Raw genomic sequence first — 26,675 nt, 5'->3', positions numbered from 1 at the left:
GTGGCCATGGTGAGGCCATCCCTGACGACCCAGGCAGCAATGTGGTCGGGTGCTGATGCCCTCTGTCCTGTGCAGCATCAGGTGATTGCAGAGAAGGTTTGTGTGGTTATTGGTGCTGCTGGTGTGCCTGGTGATGCTGGTGTTGCAGCTGATCGTGGTCAGATTCTGAGGACCAAGGTGAGAGAGTATAAACAGTACCCATGCTGATAGAGTAGATGGCAGGTGAACTTGAGATGACAGAAGCTATCTATCAGTGGTGAGAAAGTTTCTTCCAATGAGGTGAGACTGGATAGAGAGTTTGCTCCAAACACTTGCAACCTGCATAAAGCTCAATCTGTCTTCCAAATGCAGTAAGCAACAACTTCTGAGCAGGGAAAGTAAACAGCTGTGAGATCGGAGCTTTTATAGCATTTTTCCAGCTGTCAAGTAATGAGGTGATTCCATGGCCATTCAACTCCCGCCCAGCTTAACAGACATGATTCCCCGAGCAGTGTGGACCCCATTGACGAGCTGGTAAATTCTAAAGGTGAGCTCAAAATTGTTGTGAATCCTCTGTTACCAAGGTCGCAATGAACTGAATTACCTCCCCCACCGTTGCGTGTCAGGTCTGCTCAGCGCTGACAGACCCGACATTTGGTAAAGGCGCGTGGCGGCGGGTTGACAGTGAGATCCCGACCCGCTGTCAAAAAAAGTACACGTTCCCACCCGACCCACCACCGATCACGCCCGCTGACCTCCCGGAAAATTCTCCCCTGTGTATCTACCCTGTCAAATCCCTTCATCATTTTAAACAACTCGATTAGATCCCCCCTCAACTTTCTAATCTCAGTGGAATACAAGCCACGTTTATGCAACATGTCCTCATAATTTAACCTTTTAAGCTCCGGTATAATTCTGGTGAATCTGCACTGTATACCCTCCGAGGTCGGTATATCCTTCCTGAGGTGAGGTGCCAAAACTGAACGCAGTGCTCCAGATGGGGGTCTGACCAAGGCTTTTTACAACTGAAACATAACTTCCTCCCCCTTGAGATAAAGGCCAACATTCCATTAGTCTTTTTGATTACTTTTTGTACCTGTCCACGAGCTTTTAGTGATTTGTGTACAGGAAGAACCAAATCCCTTTGCTCCTCCACAGTTTAGTCCCACACCATTTAGAACATACTCCGATTTGTAATACGTAGACCCAAAGTGGATGACTTCACACTTCCCCACATTGACCTCCATCTGCCACAGTTTTACACACTCACTTAATCTGTCTATACCCTTTGCAACTTCGATCCACACAACTTACTTGTTCTGCTTTCATGTTTTCTGTTGAAATTAACAGCAAAGTTGGACTAAAAACCTGCTTGAGTGATGATTTCCATGCGTGGTGAAAATCAAAAAACATTTACCTTTTTTCCCCCATTTTGCATTTCAAAACAACAGCTTTGCTTTCAGCCTCTGCATAGAATCCATCATCACTATGAAGCCAAACCCATTTTTTAAAATTTTGTATTGTTTTTGGAAGGTCATGAACAGTCTTGCTGATTGATTTACAAAGGGAATGCGCCCACCTTCTACATCCTTGGTTAGATCAGTGACAATGTTCATTGCACAGCATTCATTGTCACAAAAGATCAGAGTGATTTTTCTTGATGCTTAGTGGTACATTTTTTTCTGTATTTTTCGTGTGCTTATAAGTGAAAAATAAACAACCTTTTTAATCAATGTTTCTTCTTGACACCCACCCAAATATCTTGGCTTCCTGTTATTTCTTCTTGTTCAAATTAGCTTTCAAGGAAAGGCACAGGGATAAAGGCCCTTATCGTGCCTGCTTGGTTGGTTACCTGCATACAAAGATATGAAAATACGGGTGCGAGAAGATCCTCAAGTTCATCAAGCCTGCTTCATTCAGTCTATGGTGCAACCTCGTACACCATTTTCCCACCCTGAGCCAGCTTCTCTCCTTGCAGAAACAAAAATGGAGACACACGTCAAGTGTGTGAAAGTTGGAAAGGAAAGGTTTTCTTAGAACAGCCCTCATCTAATTGCAGAGTGTTTAAAGGACATAGTTACCTCTAAGTATGACAATCATGAAGACATAGTGAGTTATTACTAGTTCAAGAGAATTGAATTACTCGCTTGGAAGTAGGTTCTCTTGGGAGAAAGTGGAGAAAACCAATAACTTGAGTGCACAAGAGATAGCAAGGTCTTCCTGTGCCCACAATTCCAGTTAATTTTAGTGCTGGTGTATTTTTTTGTTTGTTATTTTATCATTGTCAAGAAAGTAATAGATTTGTTTACAATTTCATCTTTGCACATTACGATATGGAATTATAAATCACTGCACATCAAGTCCATAAATAAGCCAAGCTGTCTGTCTTCACAGGATAATCTGCACAATAAAAATTTGGGCTGGGATTTCCTGGATCGCACTTATACAGAAATCATGCCAAAATTCACGCTGGTTTCTGTACCGACCTTGCCGGTGGGAACTTCAGCCCAAATCTCCAGTGGAGTTCATTTGTCTGCGTAACGTAATGTAACGTAAAAACTGTCGTAAAACAAGAGCAAGTGCAGGGTCACCAATAGGGGGAATATATCGGGCTGCTGTCTTCTGCCATGGTGCCTCACTCTGAGCGTGTTACCTCAGCTGCTCTTCTTTCTCTACCATTATTATGCAGAAGAGGGGTATGCCCATTGGAGGTCATTCCAGCTGCTTACTTCTTTTGAACACGTAAAGTTGAGGGGGTCCGATACATTTCTAATGCACTGGGACTGACAGCACTTTGGTTAAGTATAGTGCAGGTCTCAATAAGATTTATTTTAGAAAATCGCAATAAAAATTTCAGTTATGTCAAAATCAGGTGACTTCAGGCCATGCTGCACCTCAACGTTTGGGTGAAACTCCACGGCTGCTCATTGTTTGCGTAAATACAGCAAACTCGCCCAAACTGATCTTTTGCCTATGTGAATCAGCGGTAGAGGGTTTCAGCGGACACATCTCAGAAGTAGTGCAAGCGGTTGAAGAAATTTATGCGTAGCAAGGTTTTGGCATAAAACTAGCGTAAATCAATGACATGCAAAATTCCTTGGGGATAAAATGGTGACACTCTGCTTTTACGCTGTAAATATACCAAAACGTGCCAGGAAATCCAGGCCACTCAAACTGACACCATTGAATCAAGGCCATGAAGCTAAGAAACAAAAGAGTGGCTGAAAAAATTACCCTCCCTTAAATTTTCTTTCCAATCTCCCTGAGCCACATACTTGCATCTTCCTACCAAGCAATTTCACCTTGTGGGCGACTGGTTCCTGCATTTCCATTGACTGCTCTGTTTGGGAGCTAATATTGTTAGGAATATAATTATTTCCTTTGTGTACAAATTATATGCAAGCACATAGCAAACACAAACATTTAAACATTTATTAACAATACTTTGACGAATTGGGATTCAGTGCCGTTCAACAGCAGAAATGCCCTCTAGTGGTCAAAGTAAGACCTCCTACTGATATCTGCTGATCAAGTAAACACATCAACTGTACAGAAACAATGTGCAACTTTGATGACATAGATGCTTAACATTCATTAAGGTCTTACATCTCACCTGATAATGAAAGTTCACAATGCACACAATATTCATAATACATTCCATTATCGTGAATTGACATGACTATAACTCTATTAATGATTTTTCCACACATTTTAATCCATATGGGCCAATATAGGTTGTAGAGTTTTAGGCTAAACCTCACTGGACAGTGTGGTTTCTAGGGTAGTTGCCTTAAGTTTGAAATACAGGCAGCAAATGTCGGATTTTTGATTGCTGTATTAAAATAAAATTGTCCATGAGCAGACCCATTTCATGTTCAGACGTGTATGAGCAGACCTCTTTCATTCACATGCATTGTGTTGTGTTTTTTTTTAATGTGATGAATTCATGCCTAAGATAAAGCAATAGCTGACAGCCCTACTAATGTGACAGAATTACTCTGATAGGAAGCATCCAGGCAACCCATCAGGTCAATCCCAGCAGAGCCCAGGTTCAATCTGCTATCATAACTGTTGAAAATGGTTTTCAAATTTCTTATTTAGTTGCTTGGTAAAAGGTTTCACTGATCATAAACTAACTGATGCAATAATCTGAGGTCTCACGTGCAGCTGTAAAGAGACCAACACACGTGCCAGCTTTGCATTGTACTATTAGAAGTGGACAATGTGATGAAATATTGCTGTATTTTTAATACACAACCTTATGTTTATTTTTATTCAAGTATTTGAAAGATTTATCAAGCTGGTCTTTCACTGACCATCAATTTGCTCATGATTTAAACTTATTTTATGCTTTTATGTTTTCTTCTGTTCAGGATTACAAACTATCACCACACATTTTTATTTAAAATAGCAGTCATGAAAACATATGGGGCTGTGGGAATTCAAATTCTGCTTTTTTTGTTATTTTAACAGGCAGATGAGGTGTTTTCTGTTTGAATACTGGCCACTGCCTTGCCTCGAATGAGCAGTGTATTCTGAAAAGTCTGAAGTCATATGTTGACTTAATTCAGATTTGGAAATGCCTTTGCAGCTGATCTTAAATGAATATTCTGGAGAATTTCTGAAAACTTAATACATTGTCTGATAATATGTACTCAGTCTTTGATTTGATCAGTTTTTCATCTGAAATGTTTGTGCTCAGGATGTGTTTAGAACAAGAACATTATCAATTTAGCAAGAAACAAATTCCAAATAATTCCTTTATAATTGTATTTGACTAAAGCATCTAAGGAATTTTGTTTTAGGGTGGATGGATGAAGTGCAAAGTCATTTCACAAGTTAATGTGGCACATTTGACACTTGACTTTATTATGTCCTTCTTTGCAGAATAGTGTTTCTTGCTGTTAACACTCTGCCTATCCTGCAGCTCTGGGATGGTGTGTTTAACACATCAAGTTAGAATAAAGGTTATTACTGCCCAACTTTTACAAAGGAAATTAATGATTCCATTATATGATTTTAAAGGTCTTTTCTAAATAGTGATTTAATGGAATTGTGATAGAACAGTATTGTCCAGTACATTAGCCACTAGTCACACGTAACTAATTGGGAATTCAGATATGGCTAATTGCATTTTTGATTAGTAAATAAAAAGTGAGTAATAGACATGTGATCTCAATATTCATATTTACACCGTATGCATGCATGCTTTAACCTTTTGTGCGCTTGTTGGCAAAATGGCAAGAGGAAAAGCAGAGTGGTAGTGTGGCGGAGCCACCAGGGGGACTCTGATCTAATGTACATAATTATCTTTAACAAATTATTAGCTACAGAATGAATCTGTATCTTTGTTCATATCATTACATGTACATAGCGCGGTCCCTTTAAGAATGAGACCAAACGCGATGACGTCATCACGTTGATCACGTGATCCTCCAGCAGCGGGAAAACATGATGACATCATGACGTCAGGCTGGGGAGCAGCCCTAGCCAGTCCTCGTGGAGCCAGCAAAGCGTACAGACCTGTAATGTAGTTCTCCTGTGTTTTCGTTTTAAACTCTGTTGATTAGTATTAAACATCGTTTGTTTGATAGACTGACTCGACCTCAGTCCTTTAGTTAGGAATCTAGCCATTCCTACAGTGGTGACCCTGAATTTTCGTGAACAATTTTCACGGGAGAAGCGAAGCACGACGAAACATGGATGCGAACTCCATGGCTTTGAAGCTCCCACGGTTTTGGGAACAACAGGCGGCCTCCTGGTTCGTCCAAGCAGAAGCACAAGGGAAATTAGGGATAGCATAAGATCCAAGGAGAGGACATATAAATTGGCTAGAAAAAGCAATAATCCTGAGGATTGGGAGCAGCTTAGGAGTCAACAAAGGAGGACAAAGGGATTAATTAAGAAAGGGAAAATAGAATATGAGAGTAAGCTAACAGGGAACATAAAAACTGACTGTAAAAGCTTTTATAGATATGTGAAGAGAAAAAGATTGGTGAAGTCAAGCGTAGGTCCTTTACAGTCAGAATCAGGGGAATTTATAATGGGAAACAAGGAAATGGCAGACCAACTAAATACATACTTTGGTTCTGTCTTCACAAAGGAGGACACAAATAACCTCCCAGAGATGCCGGGGAACATAGGGTCTAATGAGAGGGAGGAACTGAAAGAAATCAGTATTTGTAGGGAAATGGTGTTAGGAAAATTGATGGGACTGAAGGCCGATAAATCCCCAGGGCCTGATGGTCTACATCCCAGGGTACTTAAGGAAGTGGCCCTAGAGATAGTAGATGCATTGCTGGTCATCTTCCAGAACTCAATAGACTCTGGAACAGTACTCATGGATTGGAGGGTAGCTAATGTTACCCCACTATTCAAAAAAGGTGGTAGAGAAAAAGCAGGGAATTATAGACCGGTAAGCCTGACATCGGTAGTGGGGAAAATGCTAGAGTCTATTATAAAAGATGTAATAGCAGAGCACTTGGAAAGCAGTGACAGGATCGGACAAAGTCAACATGGATTTACGAAAGGTAAATCATGCTTGACTAATCTACTGGAATTTTTTGAGGATGTAACTGGTAAAATAGATAAGGGAGAACCAGTGGATGTGGTGTATTTGGACTTTCAGAAGGCTTTTGATAAGGTCCCACATAAGAGATTAGCATGCAAAATTAAGGCACATGGGATTGGGGGCAAGGTATTGCCTTGGATAGAGAACTGGTTGGCGGACAGAAAGCAAAGAGTTGGAATAAATGGGTCGTTTTCCGAGTGGCAGGCAGTGACTAGTGGTGCACCGCAAGGATCGGTCCTAGGACCCCAGCTGTTCACAATATATATTAATGATCTGACGAGGGAATTGGATGTAATATCTCCAAATTTGCAGACGGCACAAAGCTGGGTGGGAGGGTAAGCTGTGAGGAGGATGTCGTGAAACTCCAGTACGATTTGGACAGGTTGGGTGATTGGGCAGAAACATGGCAAATGCACTATAATGTGGATTAATGTGAGGCTATTCACTTTGGTGGCAAAAACAGGAAGGCAGATTATTTATTTGAATGGCAATAGATTGGGAGAAGGGGAAGTGCAAAGAGACCTGGGTGTTCTTGTGCACCAGTCGCTGAAGGTAAGCATGCAGGTGCAGCAGGCGGTTAAGAAGGCAAATGGTATGTTGGCCTTCGTAGCAAGAGGGTTCGAGTACAGGAACAAGGATGTCTTGCTACAGTTGTACAGGGCCTTGGTGAGACCGTACCTTGAGTATTGTGTGCAGTTTTGGTCACCTTACCTGAGGAAGGACGTTCTTGCCATGGAGGGAGTGCAGCGAAGATTCACCAGGCTGATACCTGGGATGGCAGGAGTGACGTACGAGGAGAGATTGTGTCGATTGGGCTTATACTCACTGGAGTTTAGAAGATTGAGAGGGGATCTCATCGAAACCTATAAAATTCTGTCAGGCCTGGACAGACTAGATGCAGAAAGGATGTTTCTGATGGGCGGGGAGTCCAGAACCAGGGGTCATAGTCTAAGGATAAGGGGTAAGCCATTTAGGACTGAAATGAGGAGGAATTTCTTCACCCAGAGAGTGGTGAACCTGTGGAATTCTCTGCCACAGAGGGCGGTGCAGGCCAGTTCATTAAATATATTCAAGAAAGAGTTGGATATATTTCTTGAGGCTAAAGGGATCAAGGGATATGGGGAGAAGGCAGGGACAGGGTACTGAATTTGGATGATCAGCCATGATCTCATTGAATGGCGGAGCAGGCTCGAAGGGCCGAATGGCCTACTCCTGCTCCTGTCTTCTATGTTTCTATGTATCTCCGAAACATCGTTGTGGATCAGACCCGTTACCTTTATGTGGTCTCCGCACTCGACAGCTCCACGGCCTCACGGATCATCAGCCTGCTCGAAAACCCCCCGGTTGACAGCAAGTATAATACACTCAAAGCGCGGTTAATACAGGTCTTCGGGCTCACGAAGGCGGAGCGTGCCCGCTGGCTACTCGCTTTGCCCGGGCTTGGCGATTCCAAGCCATCTGAGTTAATGAGCCAGATGCTCACGCTCCTTGGCTCAGAACCACAATGTTTCCTCTTTCGGGAGTTATTCTTGAGTCAACTACCCGAGCAGGTTCAGGCTGCCCTCGCCAGATCGGAAGACACAGATTGCGCAGCACATGCTGCAGAAGCAGATACGATTTATGCGGTCACGCAGCAACACTGCGCCGCCACGAGGCACCCCTCCCCCGTGAACGCCGCCCCGACGCCTCCATCCCCCGGCTTGTGTTTTTACCATGCCCATTTCGGCGCGAAAGCCAGAGGCTGCCGCCCTCCCTGCAGTTTCGCGCCTAAAAAAAAACCGACATCAACACCAGCAGCAACTCCAGAAAAGGAGGACCGAGTCTGAGGGACGTTCCACGGCCGCGATGGCGATTGGAAATTCCGGGATGCTCCTCTACATTACAGATTCGCTCTCAGGCCGGCGCTTTTTATGTGACACCGAGGCGCAGTGTAGCATCCTTCCTGCCTCAGCACTCGATATTCAGTTTGGGATGCACGGCCCCTCCCTCGTGGCAGCTAATGGCGGGGCCATTCATTCCTTTGGCAAACGGTGGGTCCAGGTGTGCTTCGGCGGGCAACGGTTTCAGTGGGAATTTATTACAGCCAAGGTTTCGCAAGCCATCCTCGGCGCGGATTTCTTATGCGCCAACAGCTTCTTGGTGGATGTAAGAAATCGTCGATTGGTCAACGCGGCCACCTTCCACTCCATCCCTTGCTTCCACAGTTCCGCAACGTCGCACACTGTCTCCTGCGCGTTGCCCTCGCCGGACGAGTTCACTCGCCTATTAGGTGAATTCCCGGAGCTGACCAAGCCCACTTTCTCCTCCTCGGCCACTAAGCATGGTGTCGAACACCACATTACTACGACTGGTTCTCCAGTTTACGCACGAGCTCGGCGCCTGGAACCCAGCAAGCTCGCAGCTGCGAAGGCAGAGTTTGCCACGATGGAACGTCTGGGGATTATTCGCCGGTCGAATAGTCCCTGGTCCTCGCCTCTCCACATCGTCCCGAAGCCCGGCGGTGGATGGCGGCCATGCGGGGACTACCGACGCCTTAATGACGCCACTACTCCCGATCGGTACCCGATCCCGCATATACAGGATTTCTCCGCCCATTTGGCGGGAAACTCAATCTTCTCCAAGGTTGACCTCGTCCGTGGCTACCACCAAGTTTCTGTACACCCGCAGGACGTCCAGAAAACGGCTGTCATCACTCCCTTTGGACTGTTCGAGTTTCTACGGATGCCATTTGGGCTCAAGAATGCCGCACAGGCTTTTCAACGACTAATGGCCTCGATCCTGCAGGATCTTCCCTTTTTATTTGTCTACCTTGACGACATCCTGATAGCCAGCTCTACCAAAGAGGAACACGTCTGCCATCTCCGCACCCTCTTTCGGTGCCTCAGCCAACATGGCCTCATAATCAACCTGGCCAAGTGTCAGTTCGGCCTACAACAGATTGACTTCTTGGGCCACCGCATTACTTCGGAGGGTGCAATTCCGCTGCAGTCAAAGGTCAAAGCAATTACGGCATTCCCAAGGCCGCAGTCCACCAAGGCTCTTCAAGAATTCCTGGACATGGTGAATTTCTACCACCGCTTTGTGCCCAAGGCAGCACGACTCATGCAGCCCCTCTACGAGGCCCTCAAAGGCAAGGCCGGAAAGGATACAATAGCCTGGACGGTCGAAATGGACAACGCTTTCATCAACACAAAAACCGCTCTAGCCAATGCAACTATGTTGGCGCACCCTCTGCCAGGTGCCACCATCGCCCTTACCACCGACGCTTCCGACTATGCCATAGGCGCTGTGCAGGAACAGTGGGTCAACGGGACGTGGCAACCACTGGCATTTTTCAGCCGCCAACTCTGGCGCAACGAACGCAAATACAGCACTTTCAACCGGGAGTTGCTGGCGCTGTTCCTGGCTATCCGCCATTTCCGTTTTTTATTAGAAGGACGTCCCTTCACTGCGTTTGTAGATCACAAACCACTGACCTTCGCCATGGCCAAGACCGCCGAACCGTGGTCGGCTCGACAGCAGCGACAGCTAACTTTCATTTCAGAATTCACGACAGACGTCCAACATGTAGCTGGCAAGGACAACTTGGTAGCTGATTGCCTTTCTCGCGCGACCGTACGGGCGGTCCAGCTGGGCATCGATTATGCCCTTATGGCTACCGATCAGGCATCCGACCCTGGAACACAGGCGTATCGCACCGACACCTCTAGCCTCCAACCGACCGATGTGCAATTCCACGCTGCAGGCACCTCGTTACTCTGCGATGTCTCCATGGGAGATCCTCGCCCAATCGTTCCTGGTGCCGCAAAGTTTTCGACGCCATACATGGGCTTTCGCATCCTGGCGTGAAGGCATCTCAAAAATTAATGTCGGCTAAGTTTGTCTGGAGAGGAATGCATAAGGATATTCGCAACTGGGCTAACACCTGCGTCGTCTGTCAAACGTCTAAGGTGCAACGTCACGTTAAGGCCCCATTGGCCACGTTCGCAGTACCAGAACGTCGATTCGACCATGTCAACGTGGACCTCGTCGGGCCGCTTCCACCATCGCAGGGGTTCACACACATCCTCACCATGGTCGATCGTACTACTAGATGGCCAGAGGCAGTTCCTCTGGTGTCTACTACGTCCGCTGATGTCGCCAGAGCATTCCTCTCCTCGTGGGTCGCACATTTCGGCGTTCCGGTGGACATTTCTTCAGACCGCGGTCCACAGTTCTCTTCCGAGCTCTGGAACGCTGTGGCCCAGGGTCTTGGCACCAAGCTTCACCACACCACGGCCTATCACCCGCAAGCAAATGGTTTGTGCAAATGTTTCCACAGATCGTTAAAGGCATCGCTGAGGGCCAGCCTCCAAGGCGCCAGATGGGTGGATAAGCTTCCGTGGGTCATGTTGGGTCTCCGCATGGCACCCAAAGAGGACCTGCAATCGTCCGCTGCGGAGCTCGTGTACGGCCAGCCACTCCGTGTACCGGGAGATTTCCTGCCGCTTCCAGCTGAGCCATGGTCCGCAGCTGAACAACTCAACAGCCACCAGGAAACAGCCAGGGCTTTTGCGCCTATCCCAACTTCGCATCACGGCCTTCCATCTTCACACGTACCAGTGGAGCTAAAGAATGCTGAATTTGTATTCATTCGTCATGATGCCCATAGGGATCCGCTCAAGGCCCCTTACACAGGCCCTTTTCACGTACTGGAGACAGGCGACAAGAGTTTCTCTGTAGACATCAGTGGTAAACCCGACCACATATCCATTGACCATCTCAAACCGGCACACCTGGACATCGACCGGCCAGTAGAGACTGCGCAGCCACCACAACGTGGTCGACCTCCCGCTGCATCCATGCCAGACCGAAGGCTTCCATCCGCCAGCCCGCCCGCTGTTCAACAACGTCCACTCCAAGAATACAGGAGTCACTCTGACAGGCTTGTCAGACCTCCTAGTCGATTGACTTTTACTGTTAAAGACAATTCTGGGGGGGCGCATGTGGCAGAGCCACCAGGGGGACTCTGATCTAATGTACATAATTATCTTTAACAAATTATTAGCTACAGAATGAATCTGTATCTTTGTTCATATCATTACATGTACATAGCACGGTTCCTTTAAGAATGAGACCAAACGCGATTACGTCATCACGTTGATCACGTGATCCTCCAGCGGCGGGAAAACGTGATGACGTCATGACGTCAGGCTGGGGAGCCGCCCTAGCCAGTCCTCGTGGAGCCAGCAAAGAGTACAGACCTGTAATGTAGTTCTCCAGTGTTTTCATTTTAAACTCTGTTGATTAGTATTAAACATCGTTTGTTTGATAGACTGACTCGACCTCAGTCCTTTAGTTAGGAATCTAGCCATTCCTACAGTAGAATGATTTTTGATTGTTGTGTGTGTTTTACTTCCTTGGTTACTGCTTATTGGCCATCTTCTAAAATGGTGTGCAACACGGGTGAAAATGCCGGACACAGCACCAACATTGTATGGAGAAGGGAGCCGTCATCATGGTCAGCTCATCAAATTGAAATAACTGCTGCAGCCGGCAGAAGGAAGCAAGCCAAACCGGTAATGAGCAGCTCCAACAGGGCACGTCGTGGCAAAGGGCAGGCAACATCCAACCGTGTTCTGGGTGGAGAGCACGTCTCCTGCGAGTCAATATTCTCTGAGGAACTCCAAAGTATCGCTCGCGACTGCTGGCCAAACACCTGGAAGCTGCATTAAGATGTGCTGTGTCTGATCAATTCATTTCAGAATTCCAAACTTTGGTGAAACAGAAAGACTGCAAATTTTTGCACTGTATGGAGGTAGATTTCTGTTCATTAAATCGACATGTGCAGTGCATTTACCTGTATTGTGTGTAAGCCATTTTCTACTAATAGCGCATGTGGCTAAAACAGCGACACCGTAGCCACACCTGTGGCTAGTCAGTGATTTTTATTGGACAACACTGTGATAGAATACAGCCTGGACTTGTATTGATGGGGGTTTATTTTTTGTATTTTATTGCAGGCAGAGAACGCAGCCTTAGCCCTAGAAAATGAACATCAGCGAGAACAGTATGAACGCTGTCTTGATGAGGTAAGATGAGGCAACTGCAGAATATATTGGAATTATTTTGTTTCTGTGAACCATTTACTTTCAATAATCTGCATTTCCAGAGACCAAAATATTTCTGCTTAGCTCATTTTATAAATTAAGAGCAATCGTCAACGTCAAATGCTTCTCGAACCGGTATCGCATGAGTTAAATACAAACTCAAACTTTTCTCCAGTTTCTCCAAACAACATACTTAATGCCAGCCTCAGAAGAACATTTCCTATTTTTATGAATGTAATATTCTGGTTCCCACATCTCATTTCCTTCTTGCCTGTCTGAATGAAACAGATAATTTAGTGCCAACTCGTGCTTATGGGCAGATTTGTTTGGTGAACTCAAATTGACGAGAAACAGGGTGAGACTGGCCAAACTCGATTAGAACCCTCGCAGCTGTCAAAGAGGAGTATTTCATCCAAACAGTCTGGGCTTAATTTTAACACAGGTCATAGGGGGGAAAAGGTAATGTTCTAATCCATTGCTGCAGCCACTGTCTTATGAGTAGTTTTATTATAATTAATGCTTTCAACCATGAACAAAATGATCTCATTTACTCTGATTTTTATATCTCTCTTGATGCACAGTCCACAGTGCAGGAATCCTATAGCATCCGTTTTGACTTTTTAAAAACACTCTGGGTACACTGTATGTGATTTGATGCCTTTAAAGCTGTTGTCATTAATACCTTGGTGCTTATATTGCAGTTTCAGATTTTAATGCACTGAATTATTATTCTCATTTTGCTTTTGTTTTTGGGTCCCATCCAGCCAACCCCAATCTCCACATGCTTGCATTTTCTAGCAAGAGCACTTAGAGAGCATGAATCCTGGTTTCTTTTTCCCTTCGCTAGTCCAGGGACAGTGACGCTAAATGTACCTCAGCTGAGATCAGCAGACCCAAATTAAACTAGATACAGCCCAAGACATACCTGGCCTGTATTGTCCAAGTCCACACTGCTCTCCGTTCAGCTGCCGTATCAGAAACTCTTCCTGTAGGGAAGTACTAAATTCAGGGAAGGCCCAATCCCTTACACAACATTGAGACTCAGTCCTCAGTAAAGTGGGAAAGTTTGAGCGATCTCAGCACAGTATAGGAACAAATCTACATTTTGTGGCACAACTTACATTTATGTTACCTTGAGAGACGAATGTAATCTAAAATTCTGTGATGGGTGAGACATTTAAAAAGTTAACTCACCCTTCCTTTTTTGATTAGTTTTAGCATCTTTCCTAATGTTACTGCATATATTACCATTAACATGCTGGGACGTTTTCAGCAGTATTTGGGATTCTACATTGGTAGTCAGTTTCTCACCATAAGTTACAATGATCCTTTTCTTGGAGAAGATAATTAGTATGTGACACAGTGTAATCGTAAGTGTTCCGTTTGGGTGAGTGGAAGGAGAGCTGTGTACTTAAATGGGTCAGTTTGATTTTCCGCAATTGGATGCCAGTGTACTCTTCCACTAATCAATAACTTGCAATTTGATTTGGTCAATTATACTCTGTGGTCTGCATGTCCTAGTCCAAGAGCTGATAACTGTAAGTAAAGTATATCATTGCAATACTCTGCAGCAACTGGCTGCTGCTATAATACAATGATCTGCTAGGACATCAATATTGTATCAAGAAACATTTCACTGTCAAGAGACAATCAGACTATAATTTGTTTCACTTTGCCAGTTGGTAAATTTCTGTTCAGGAAACCAAATACTGTGTTTGTATCGAAATAAGCAATTACTGCTGAATGAATATTGATGTATTACATGCACATTATATTATGATCTCTTCAATATGCATTGCAGACCAAATATGTTCTTCATTTTGCAACATAGATGCATTTTGCCTCCTTTTGCAAATCACGGGCCCATTTGGTCATTTCTTTTTTGATGCATACAACTTTTTAAAAATTCATTCCGGGATCTGAGCATCGCTGGCAAAGCCAGCATTTATTGCCCATCCCTAATTGCCCTTGAGAAGGTGGTGATGAGCCGCCTTCTTTAACCGCTGCAGTCCATGTGGTGAAGGTACTCCCACAGTGCTGTTAGGGAGGGAGTTCCAGGATTTTGACCCAGCGACGATGAAGGAACGGCGATATACTTCCAAGTCAGGATGGTGCGTAACTTGGGGGGAAACTTGCAGATGATGGTGTTCCCATGTGCCTGCTGCCCTTGTCCTTCTAGATGGTAGAGGTCATGAGTTTGGGAGGTGCTGCTGAAGAAGCCTTGGCGAGTTGCTGCAGTGCATCTTGTAGATGGTACCCACTGCAGCCACTGTACGCTGGTGGTGGAGGGAATGAATGTTTAAGGTGGTGGATGGGGTGCCAATCAAATGGGCTACTTTGTCCTGGATGGTGTCGAGCTTCTTGAGTGTTGCTGGAGCTGCACTCATCCAGGCAAGTGGTGAGTATTCCATCACAGTCCTGACTTGTGCCTTGTAGATGGTAGAAAGGCTTTGGGGAGTCAGGAAATGAGACACTCGCCGCAGAATACCCAGCCTCTGATCTGCTCTTGTTGCCGCAGTATTTATGTGGCTGGTCCAGTTAAGTTTCTGGTCAATGGTGACCTCCAGGATGTTGATGGTGGGGGATTCAGCGATAGTAATGCTGTTGAATGTCAAGGGGAGGTGGTTAGACTCTCACTTGTTGGAGATAGTCATTGCCTGGCACTTGTGTGCCACGAAAGTTGCTTGCCACTTATCAGCCCAAGCCTGAATGTCGTCCAGGTCTTGCTGAATGCAGGCATGGACTGCTTCATTTTCTGAGGAGCTGCGAATAGAACTGAACACTGTGCAATCATCAGTGAACATCCCCACTTCTGACCTCATGATGGAAGGAAGGTCATTGATGAAGCAACTGAAGATGGTTGAGACTAGGACACTGCCCTCAAGAACTCCTGCAGTGATGCCCTGGGGCTGAAATGATTGACATCCAACAACCACAACCATCTTCCTTTGTGCTAGGTATGTCTCCAGCCAGTGGAGAGTTTTCCCCCTGATTCCCATTGACTTCAATTTTACTAGGGCTCCTTGATGCCACACTCAGTCAAATGCTGCCTTGATGTCAAGGGCAGTCACTCTCACCTCACCTCTGGAATTCAACTCTTTCGTCCATATTTGGACCAAGGCTGTAATGAGGTCTGGAGCCGAGTGGTCCTGGTGGAACCCAAACTGAGCATCGGTGAGCAGGTTATTGGTGAGTGTGTGCCGCTTGATAGCACTGTTGATGACACCTTCCATCACTTTGCTGATGATTGAAGGTAGGCTGATGGGGCGGTAATTGGCCAGATTGGATTTGTCCTGCTTTTTGTGGATAGGACATACCTGGGCAGTTTTCCACATTGTCAGGTAGATGCCAGTTTTGTAGCTGTACTAGAACAGCTTGGCTAGAGGTGTGGATAGTTCTGGAGCACAAGTCTTCAGCATGGCAGCCGGGATGTTGTCAGGGCCCATAGCCTTTGCTGTATCTAGTGCACTCCACCATTTCTTGATATCACGTGGAGTGAATCGAATTGGCTGTAGACTGGCATCTGTAATGGTGGGGACGTTAGGAGGAGGCCGATAGGGATCATCCACTTGGCACTTCTGGCTGAAGATGGTTGCAAATGCTTCAGCCTTGTCCTTTGCACTCACGTGCTGGACTCTGCCATCATTTTTAGGTACTCCTGGCATACTCTTCTGCACTCCTCATTGAACCAGGGTTGGTCCCTTGGCTTGATGGTAATGGTAGAGTGCAATACAACTTGCATTTATAGAGTGCCTTTTGTGCAGAAGTGTTCCAAGATACTTCACAGAGGGGAGAGAAAAATAAACAAAATAGTTAAAAGAAATAAATTTCAATTCAATTCAATTCAATTTTATTTGCCATATGTAACTAGTACAATGGAATGCTTACTCCCCGATCACCCCCACAATAAGCTGTGGGAGCTCACAGAGACATGTCGCTATTCTCCAGTGCCATGTTCAGAAAAAATCAATTCAATGGCATCCAATGGTAGTGGGAACGCGATGTCCCTCAGCCGCTCCATCACCGCAGCCTCCTCCTCACTGTTTGTTGCCGGCTCCATGATGTGGTGGCCTGCTTCTCCCGCTCACGGTCCGGCCTCTGGCCACCATGCCCGGCTCTCCCTCCTCTCAGTCGGACTGCGAGCTTCCCGCCAAGGAGCTGCCGGCCGACATGCTGTAGCGGGTTGTCGTAGCTGCTGCTGCTGCCCACTGCTGCTGCGCTGCCTCCGCCCGACTTGCCGAACACATCGTCGAGATGTGTAAGCTCCGGTCACCGCGGCCTCCTCCTCACTGTCACCGGCTCCGGCTCCACGGTCCGAAGGCCCGGGGCCTGCTTCTCCCGCTCACGATCCAGCCTCTGGCCGCCATGGCAGGAACAGATGTTGGGCTATTGGGGGAGAGCTAGAAATGTGACAAAGCCTAAGATAGGTTTTGACGAGGTTTTTGGGGTTTACCTTTTGAGGAGGGGTTTTGAAAGGGAGTGACGGTGCCTGAGCAAAGGGAGCCATTAACAATGTTGGCAAGCATGGAGGCCAGGATGGGTAGTCCAGTGGTTTAGAGATGAGGCGGTAAGGGAATGAGTGAGCAGGAGGTGTGTTTCATCAAGGACTTGAGGTTGGAGAGGGTGGGGAGTGAAGAGAATGTGCAGAGAGAAATGGATCAAAAGTAGAATGGGTGAGGGAGCACAGCGGGAAAGGAGGGGGAGGTAGCAGCAGCAGTGGCTGTATTGAGCTGAAGACGTCCATGAGCTCACTTTGGTTTTGAAGAACAGGATGGGGGAAAAGGGGTTTGAGGAGGTGGTTTGTCAGAAAAAAGGATGTTTGGGTGTTAGTGACCCTGGAATAGTAGGGAAATTTGGCTGAAGAGAGCGAGGCACTGTAATGGTTAATGTGGTCAAGCGTAATTTGATATAGAATGACTAAACTAGTTGTGCATTCAAGTTTGCAATAATCAAACTTGGGTGAGTGAATACAGGGACTGTACTGGGAGAATGGCAGGGGTGGGTGATGATGAGTTATTTGGTGGGAATGATGACTTTTAAGTGAAAGGAAGGAGGAATGGAAAAGTGTGAGGTGCCTGAAGGAGGAGAAAGCCAAAGGGACAGAAGGAGAGGGAGAAGCTAAGGTGGAACTTGGTGATGAGAGCTACGACCCAGATGGTTTGAGTAAGTAGGTGATAGAATAGTGGGCATAACAAGTGGAAGAGTTAAGAGAGACAGGGAGGAAGTTAGAGAGTTGAAGTAAGGTAGTCAACAGGAGCAGAGCATGCAACAAAGTATTTACAGCACAGAAACAGGCCATTCGTATCAACAGGTCCATGCCGGTGTTTATACTCCACATGAGCCTGCTCCCACCCATCTTCATCTGACCCTATCAACATATCCTTCTATTCATTTCTCCCTCATACTTCTCTAGCTTCCCCTTGAATGCATCTATGCTATTGGTCTCAATTACTGCCTGTGGTCGCGAGTTCCACATTCTAATCACTGGGTAAAGAAGTTTCTCTTGAATTCCCTATTGTGGATACTTCTCAGGGAGAGGGTTCAAAGCATGCTATGATGACATAGGTTTAGCTCAAAGCCAACAACTGACAAGTCTGTCAGAAAACTATTAAATTGTATGCATATTTATAATGCCATTAAATGAAATTTCATTGGAGATTTTGTAGGGTTTTGGAGCAGTGTAACAAAATTGTTGTTAATAACTATTTTATATATTTTTTCAAAGGTGGCCAATCAAGTGGTTCAGGCATTGCTTACTCAAAAGGTGAGTCTCTTTACTAACTCCCTGCCTATACCTACTCTAATATAGTCAACATACAGAAGATTAAAAAATGAATCCACAAACTGAACAGGAGTAGCTCATACTTTTCATGAAGGCTACATTCTGTGAAAGGGAATGTGAAGCGAATGAAAGTGAGGTTGAGAGCAATACAAATGATGTGCTGGACATCTCTTTTACTGTTCATGATACTGATTATGTCATTACCCCAACATGAGCCCCTAGGATAATCAGACACAATAATTTCTTGAGAGGAGTCCAATCCTTTATTGTAAATGTTGGTCCACTGGCGTAGCTTGCACTTTAACGGGTGGTTTCTGGATAGGTATAACTGAGGTTCTCATGACATGATCATTTATGATCTCAGGCAGAATTGCTTGTGGAGGAATTGAGCACCAGATCTACACCAGATCACACTTATCCAGCTCTGATTTGGTATGGCACAATAAAAAAGTGAACTAGGAGGGAAAAATGTTTTCAAAAATGTCTATAATATCTTCTTGCATTAGAATTAAGAAAATCTGCAATGCAATATTTACATGCACTTTAAAAAAAATAATTAGTCATATGCTATTGTTTGTAGTGTATAGTTGCACGATTTTAGCCTCTTTGGGATGGTCTTCTCAATTAATAAATTTAACCTGAAGGGAGCAAAAAACCCCATCAAATTTAACCAATATATGTTCATGGTTTAATCCTGTGGATTAATTAAAAAAAAAAAATTCTGTACCTCAGTTTTAGAATTATTTGTTCCTTTGTGTTGGGTCCTGTGTTATGTACAGCCTCGATAGTCCTGATTTAATTAATCTATTCATAATGGTGGTTAATACTAATATGGAATACATAATTGAAACTGATTCTAGTGTCTCTCCAAAAGCAGGAGGCAGTTCTGTTTAAAACCCCCTTAATAAAGATGAAGTAGTAAAACAATAGTTAGTGGAAAGTGCATTATAGAGCAATCGCCCAGTCTAGGGTTGGGGATAAAGGGGGTTCAGATTACTGCTCAAAGTCACTGTGAAAGCTTACAGCATCAACTAAACCCCTTGACTGAGTTTGTAGTCTCTTATCATTCTTCAGTATTTATCCCCTTAAAAATATAAAATATTAATATCAAAAATGGGTTAAATTTCTGTAACTCTACTACAATATATATTATACCTGCAGGATTTAAGAGAAGAGTGTCTGAAATTACGCACTAGGGTTTTTGATCTTGAGCAGCAGAATCGAACATTGAGTGTTCTTTTCCAGCAGAGAGTTCGTCTGGCTTCTGATTCACTACTGCGGGTATGTGTATGTACATCAGTTATTTTTTTCTGTCCATATTCTCATGCTTAATTATTAGTCATCTTTCAAAAGACTTTATATGAGACTAGATTAAGTGGTTAAAAATTTGTGATAAGGTAATTTTTCAGATTAATTTACAGTGCGAACCACGTTTGTTGCAATCAAAAGGCTTTCATAAATGGATCTTTATCCCTTCATTGTCAGTACTTGTAACCACTGTTATTAACTGGAATGTAATAAATTATGCAAAGAATCAACTGATCAACATAAGGATCAGAAACAAATAAAAATAAATGTCCAGATTAAAGTTCTCAGATTATACTGTTGTGGTTTTCAAATGCTTGGTCAATGGAGGAAATTACTTCAGAAACAGAGGAAATTTCTGTCATAAAATGTAACCTTAGTCTGTCATTCTAGAAACACATTATGAAAACGAATATGCTTGCTAATGTATGCTTGCCTCAATAACTAGCTCTTTAATTGCATTTTGTGATTTGAATACATAAAATAGCAAGAATATGTGACTGTACTTAAACATTCTGTAGTCATGATAAAATATTGTACAGTCTAGTTCACTAGTAGCATTTTCTACTTTAATAAGCATATCTCATTGCAACTACTTCAGCAAAAGATTCTGATGATCTATAGGGCAATAGTGGCAAACTGTTGATTGAAGTGTGGATTATTGACCAAGAGAATTATCACTTGCTTTTGTAACTTAAAGGCAATGATTTGCTAATTACGATTTGAGAATTACAATCTATTTATTTCCTATAACCTTTACCTCTAGACTTGACTATTTCAACGTTCTCCAGGCTGGCCTCCCATTTTCTACTCTCCATAAACTTGAGCTTATCTAAAACTCTGCTACCCATACCCTAACTCGCACCAAGTCCCAGTCACTCATCACCCCTGTGCTCACTGACACACATTGGCTCCCAGTCCGGCAACGCCTCGATTTAAAAATTTTCCACCTTGTTTTCAAATCCCTGCATGGCCTCTCCCCTCCTGATCTCTGTAACCTCCTACAACCCTCCGAGATCTCTCCGCTCCTCCAATTCTGGCCTCTTCCGCCTCCCCGATTTTAATTGCTCTACCATTGGCGGCCTTGCCTTCAGCTGCTTAGGTCTTAAGCTCTGTAATTCCCTCCCTAAACCTCTCCTCCTCTCTAGCTTTGTCTCCTCCTTTAAGATGCACTTAAAACCTACCTCTCTGACCAAGTTTTTGGTAACCGGTCCTAATATCATCATATGTGGCTCAGTGTCACATTTTATTTGATGACGCTCCTGTGAAGTGCTTTAGGACATTTACTATGTTAAAGATGCTACATAAATGCAACTATGTATTGTTGTTAACTAAGTATGTTTATTTTGACTAGTAGTAGGGCATCTGCACATATTCATTTCAATGCAGGATCTTTCTCTTTGTCTCTGGTGCCTCAGATCTTCATTAAGTATAGTACATTGATACCATTGCTCTCCACCTTGCAGGTGTCGCTGAACTTAATTTTGGGGCACTGGTGGTTATGCAATCATGGGAGCAGTTTGACTGTTCAGTTTAGATACTTAATTCTTTTGCTGTATTTGACCAAACAAATCAGATTAAAGCGGACAAATACCTAGACAACCAGATGTTTGCTTCTGTTTTACATTAAAAATAAGAAACTGGGCAATTAGCTCAAAAAATCAGATGGGTGGTAACCCTATATGGAAGTGAGCGCAACTATAGTGCCTTCATATTTGGCATGGTTTTTCAGGTTTTCTTTAACTTCTAAACAGAAAGAGCTGTTCCATTTTTTAGCTTGTCATGTGGGGCATTTTTTAATAGGCTCATTGAGTTGACATAACATCACCAATTAATTGTTCAAGACAGTTGTTCCTGATGTATACAATGAATACTTATTTAGCACTGGATTGAAGAGACCTATTAAATTTGCTTGTAATATTGTTGAAATTCAGCTGTATGATTAGTGCATTGAGTAATAACTACATACAATTGACAGGTAGCTAACAGGGCATGGGGAGTTAGAAATCCTGCTTTGGAGCTAAAGCATGGAGAGTTAGAAATATCTTCTATATACATGGGCAGGAAGATGTGAAAATCACCTTTAGCTAACAGGGCATGGAGTTTGAGAAATTACCCCTAAGTACTGAAGAACAGGAGATCAATCTGGATGGCCTTTAGATAATGACTTGCTACTTGTAATAGAGGGGTATCTGCAGAAAATCAAAGATATATTCCTTAATCTGTGATGACAGCAGATAATTGAGCATCTCGTGGGTGGGTTTAGTGATTTTCCATGGTAAGTGCTATAGTTAACACACTCCAGAGGTAGAATGCGTTGATTTCCCAGATAACAGCAATAACTTGCATTTATATAGTGCCTTTACTGTAGAAAAACTTCACAGAGGCGTAATCAGAATGAATGGATCCCGAGATAGGAACATAAGAGCAGGAGTAAGACATTCAGCCCCTTAAGCTTGTTCTGCCATTCAGTTAGATCGTGGCTTATCTGTATCTTAACTCTATTTACCCACCTTGGTTCCATATCTCTTAATACCCTCACCTATCAAAAATTGATCAATCTCAGTTTTTACATTTTCATTTGATGCAGCTTCAACAGCTTTTTGTGGGAGAGAGTTCCAGATTTCCACTACCCTTTATGTGAACATAAAAACATAAGAACATAAGAAATAGGAGCAGGAATAGGCCACTTGGCCCCTCGAGCCTGCTCTGCCATTCAATAAGATCATGGCTGATCTTGGGCTCAAAGCCACTTCCCCGCCCACTCCCCATAACCCTTCACTCCCTTATCTTGCAAAAATCTGTCTATCTCCACCTTAAATGTATTGAATGACCCAGCCTCCACGGCTCTCTGGGGCAGAGAATCCCACAGATTTACGACCCTCTGAGAGAAGAAATTCCTCCTCATCTCAGTTCTAAAAGGGCGACCCTTTACTCTAAAACTCTGCCCCCACGTTCTAGATTTCCCCACGAGGGGAAACATCCTCTCTGCATCTACCTTGTCATGCCCCCTCAGTATCTTACATGTTTCAATAAGATCACCTCTCATTCTTCTAAATTCCAATGAGTATAGGCCCAGCCTGCTCAACCTTTCCTCATAAGTCAACCCCCTCATCTCTGGAATTAACCTGAAGAAGTGCTTCATGACATAACCCCTTAACGGCATAGCTCTAATTTGAAGGTTATGTTCCCTTGTTCTGCACTCCCCTCACCAAAGAAGGAGATGCTAGGAGGGTTGGCCAAAGCTTTGTCAAAGAGGTGGGTTTTAAGGAGAGCCTTGAAGGAGGAGAGTGAGGTAGAGAGGTTTATGGAGGGATTTCCAGAGCTTGGAGCCGAGACAGCTGAAGGCACTGCCACGAATGGTAGCGAGAAGGAAGGGTGAATGCACAACAAGCTACAGTTAGAGGAACAGAGAGTTTGGGGAAGGAATTGTAGGACAGGAGGAGGTTACAGAGATAGGGAGGTGTGAGGCCATGAAGGGACTTAAACATGAGAGTGAGGTGTAGGGGGACCGCAATCTGATGTTGGTCATCAAGCATGGGATTATAGTTGACCAAAACGATTAGCTGAAGGTTATGGAAGGTAGAACTTGGGAGGCCGGCCAGGAAAGCATTGAATAGTTGAGTCTGAAGATGATATAAAGGCTTGGATGAAGGTTTCAGCAGTAGATGGGCTGAGGTATGGGCAGAGGGGGGCAATGTTATGTCGGTGGAAGTAGATGATCTTTGTGATGGAGAGCATATAGAGTTGGAAGCTCAGCTCAGAGTTGAATATGATGCAGGGGTTGCAAACACTGCCTGAGACAGTGACTGGGAATAGGAATGGAATTGGTGGCAAGTATAAGGAATTTGTGGTGGTGATGGTGATGGCTTAAGTCTTCCCAATGTTTTAACTAAAGGAAATTGTAGCTCATCCATGAATGTATGTTGGACAAGCAGTCTGACAACATGAAGGCAGTGGAGGGGTCAAGATAGATGTCAGAAAATTAGAGCTGGATGTCATCAGTATATATGTGGGAGGTGACCCATATCTGTGGATGATGCCACCAAGGGGCAGCATATATAGATGAGGAAAGGAGGGAGCCAAGAATACATCTTTTGGGGGCTCCAGAGGTAATGGTGCAGGGACAGGAAGAGAAGCCATTTCTGGAGATGCTCTGGCTACAATCTGATAGATAAGAGTGGAACTGAGCGAGGGCAGTTCCACTGAAATGGAGGAGAGGTATTGGCAGGAGTAGGCTGTGATTGACTGCATGAAAGGCTGCAGAGAGATTGAGGATGATAAGAAAGTATAATGCACAGCTGTGGTTAGGGCTGTTTTAATGACAGAAACCTAATTGGAAAGATTAAACATGGAGTTGCAAGAAAGATAGGCCAGGATTTGAAAGGTGACAACATGTTTAAGGACTTTGGAGAGGAAAGTAAAGTTGGAGATGGGCGGTAGTTTGCAACAACAAAAACAACAACTTGCATTTATATAACGCCTTCAAAGTAGTAAAATGTCCCAAGGTGTTTCACAGGAGCGCCATGAAACAAAATTTGATACCAAATCACATTAGGGCAGATGGTAGGTTTTAAGGAGTGTTTTAAAGGAGGAAAGAGAGGCGGAGAGGTTTAGGGAGGGAATTCCAGAGCTTAGGGCCTTGGTAGCTGAAGGCATGGCCACCAATGGTAGAGCGATTAAAATCAGGGATATGCAAGAGGGCAGAATTAGAGGAGCGCAGATATCTCGGAGGGTTGTAGGGCTGGAGGAGGTTACAGAGATAGGGAGGGGTGAGGCCATGAAGGGATTTGAAAACAAGGATGAATATATTAAAGTGAGGCATTTTTTTAACTGGGAGCCAATGTAGGTCATTGTGCACAGGGGTGATGGCAACGTTTCACCCTAAGGTGTGTGGGCACGCAGCCACGCATCCATCGGGAGGTCCTGCGCAGGCCACTCACAAGATGGAAGAGATACCGCACATGTGCGGCTGTGCAGAAAATTTAAAGGGACCGCGCACAAAATAAAATTAGAAGGAGCATTGGTGATGGATGAATGGGACTTGGTGCAAATTAGGATACGGGCAGCAGAGTTTTGGATGAGCTTAAGTTTATGGAGGGTGGAAAATGGGAGGCCAGTCAAGAGTGCATTGGAATAGTCAAGTCTCAAGGTAACAAAGGCATGGATGAGGGTTTCAGCAGCAGATGAGCTGAGACAGGGAAGGAGTCAGGTGATGTTATGGAGGTGGAAATAGGCGGTCTTAGTGATGGCACGGATATGTGGTCGGAAGCTCACCTCAAGGTCAAATATGAGATCAAGGCTGCGAACAATCTGCAAAGACAAAAGAGTTGCGGGTTGGTCTCCTGGATAAGATGAACTTGGAGAAGACATGAGTGGAGATTGGAGAGAAACCAGAGAAAGATGCAAGTGCAAGAATACGGCTGAAGGCAGATTTGACTTGGTGGCAAGGAGAAGGGGTGGGTGAGTGGGGGGAAGCAGCAGAGGCAGATGAAATGTAACTAGTTACAATGAGTAATTAGTCAATCACACTCAACATTTACTTTTAACTCCTACCTGGACGTCCCCATGCTGTACAGCTTGAGTGATTGATTTGTTCAACAAGTTCTCCAATCTTGTTGCTTCTATTCAAAACATGTTTTGTTTTGGTATATTTAATAATGATGTCATTTGTGGCTTTGGCTGGACCCTTTTTGGCGCTGTGGCAGGGATGGAACCCTTATTGGAGCAATTCAAACATGGAGTTATGGGAAAGACGTGTTAGCTCTTTGAGGGTTTCATACAAGTATGAACATTAAAATGTTTTTTTTCTTCTTCACAACAAAAAAAGAGATTTGTCCTACATCAGGTTCAAACTCTGTTTTATAGCATTCATCTTTATGGACTTTCAGACGATAATTATACTTGAAAAATATGTAATAAAGAACACATTTATTTCTCAGAAGATAAACCACCTTTTAGTTCTCAAAGGGTCAACAAAATCTGATCATCGTTCAGTAGATAATATGAAATCAAAATAAAGATTACGTTTTATAGTTTTCTTTTCAGGTGATAGATTAAGGAGAAAGCCCAATAGGAAAAAGTCATAAAGTATTTGTAATAAAGCTTCTCATCTTGCTTTGCGTTTTGGTAAAAGTGAAATCTAATCAAAAGCGGGATTGCTTGCAGTATCATATGTCAAGTGATGCAAGAAAGGATACGAAATAAAAGTGGGACTTCTACAATTTTGGTTCTGTTTGCACTGAAAGTGCACTCTACAATTCAAAGAGCTATTCAGTGAATTAACATACTGCAGACTGTGCAGTGTTTACACTTGATAGCTTTGCAAGTTACAAGGATTGATTGACCCCGTACTTGTAATTAGTATCACACACATCTGAACGTCTATTTTGCATTGTTTTGATGGAGAAATAAAATGTGGGGATTTTATGGTTTTACAGTCTGTTAGATTTATAGTGCTGCCAAAATGACTGTATAAAGTATAACAGGACTAGCTGAAGTGAACATTAGCAGAAATAACTATCAGAAATTTCTACTTTTGGTTTTTTGACTGGTTGAGATGAAAGAGCTCAGCAGTTTGGATTTCCTGATATAATAATGGAGCGATGGGTTTCTTTTATTTTGTCTCTTTGATTTTACAGTGTTAGACCAAAATGTGTCTCTATTAATTTTCTAGCGGCACAGTCTTTATATAGTGAAGCTACCAGATCACAGTGATGATCAGAGCTGAATTAAATTGTTATCTTTTAAAACCTTTTTGCATTTTGTGCATTTAAGCTGGTTAGGGGAGCACTTTATTTTGGAGAAGGCTTTCATTGATCTAGGTTTGAACCCAGATAAAATGATTGCACCATACAGGTCTCTGAACTTGTAATGGGCCAGATTTTGCGGTAAAAATAACCGTGAGGCTATCAGCACTCGTCGTTATCAAGGAGTAAATCGGACAGTA

General features: G+C 44.0%; 1 protein-coding gene across 4 annotated transcripts in view; it reads left to right on the top strand.

The window, feature by feature from the left end:
* LOC147120530 (nck-associated protein 5-like) overlaps positions 1-26,675 on the top strand; it is a 974,633-nt gene that overhangs the window by 697,326 nt on the left and 250,632 nt on the right. For all 4 annotated transcript variants that reach the window (XM_085986588.1, XM_085986589.1, XM_085986590.1 and 1 more), the window contains 3 exons: positions 12,553-12,621; positions 18,365-18,403; positions 19,583-19,702. In XM_085986588.1, coding sequence (XP_085842714.1) covers positions 12,553-12,621; positions 18,365-18,403; positions 19,583-19,702 — 228 coding nt within the window. The remainder of the gene's footprint in view (positions 1-12,552; positions 12,622-18,364; positions 18,404-19,582; positions 19,703-26,675) is intronic.

This window comes from Somniosus microcephalus, chromosome 4, assembly GCF_052327205.1.
Source record: "Somniosus microcephalus isolate GS21.2 chromosome 4, FLI_Smic_1.0, whole genome shotgun sequence".
NCBI classification, from domain to species: domain Eukaryota; kingdom Metazoa; phylum Chordata; class Chondrichthyes; order Squaliformes; family Somniosidae; genus Somniosus; species Somniosus microcephalus.
This window is presented reverse-complemented; position numbering and strand designations above follow the sequence as displayed.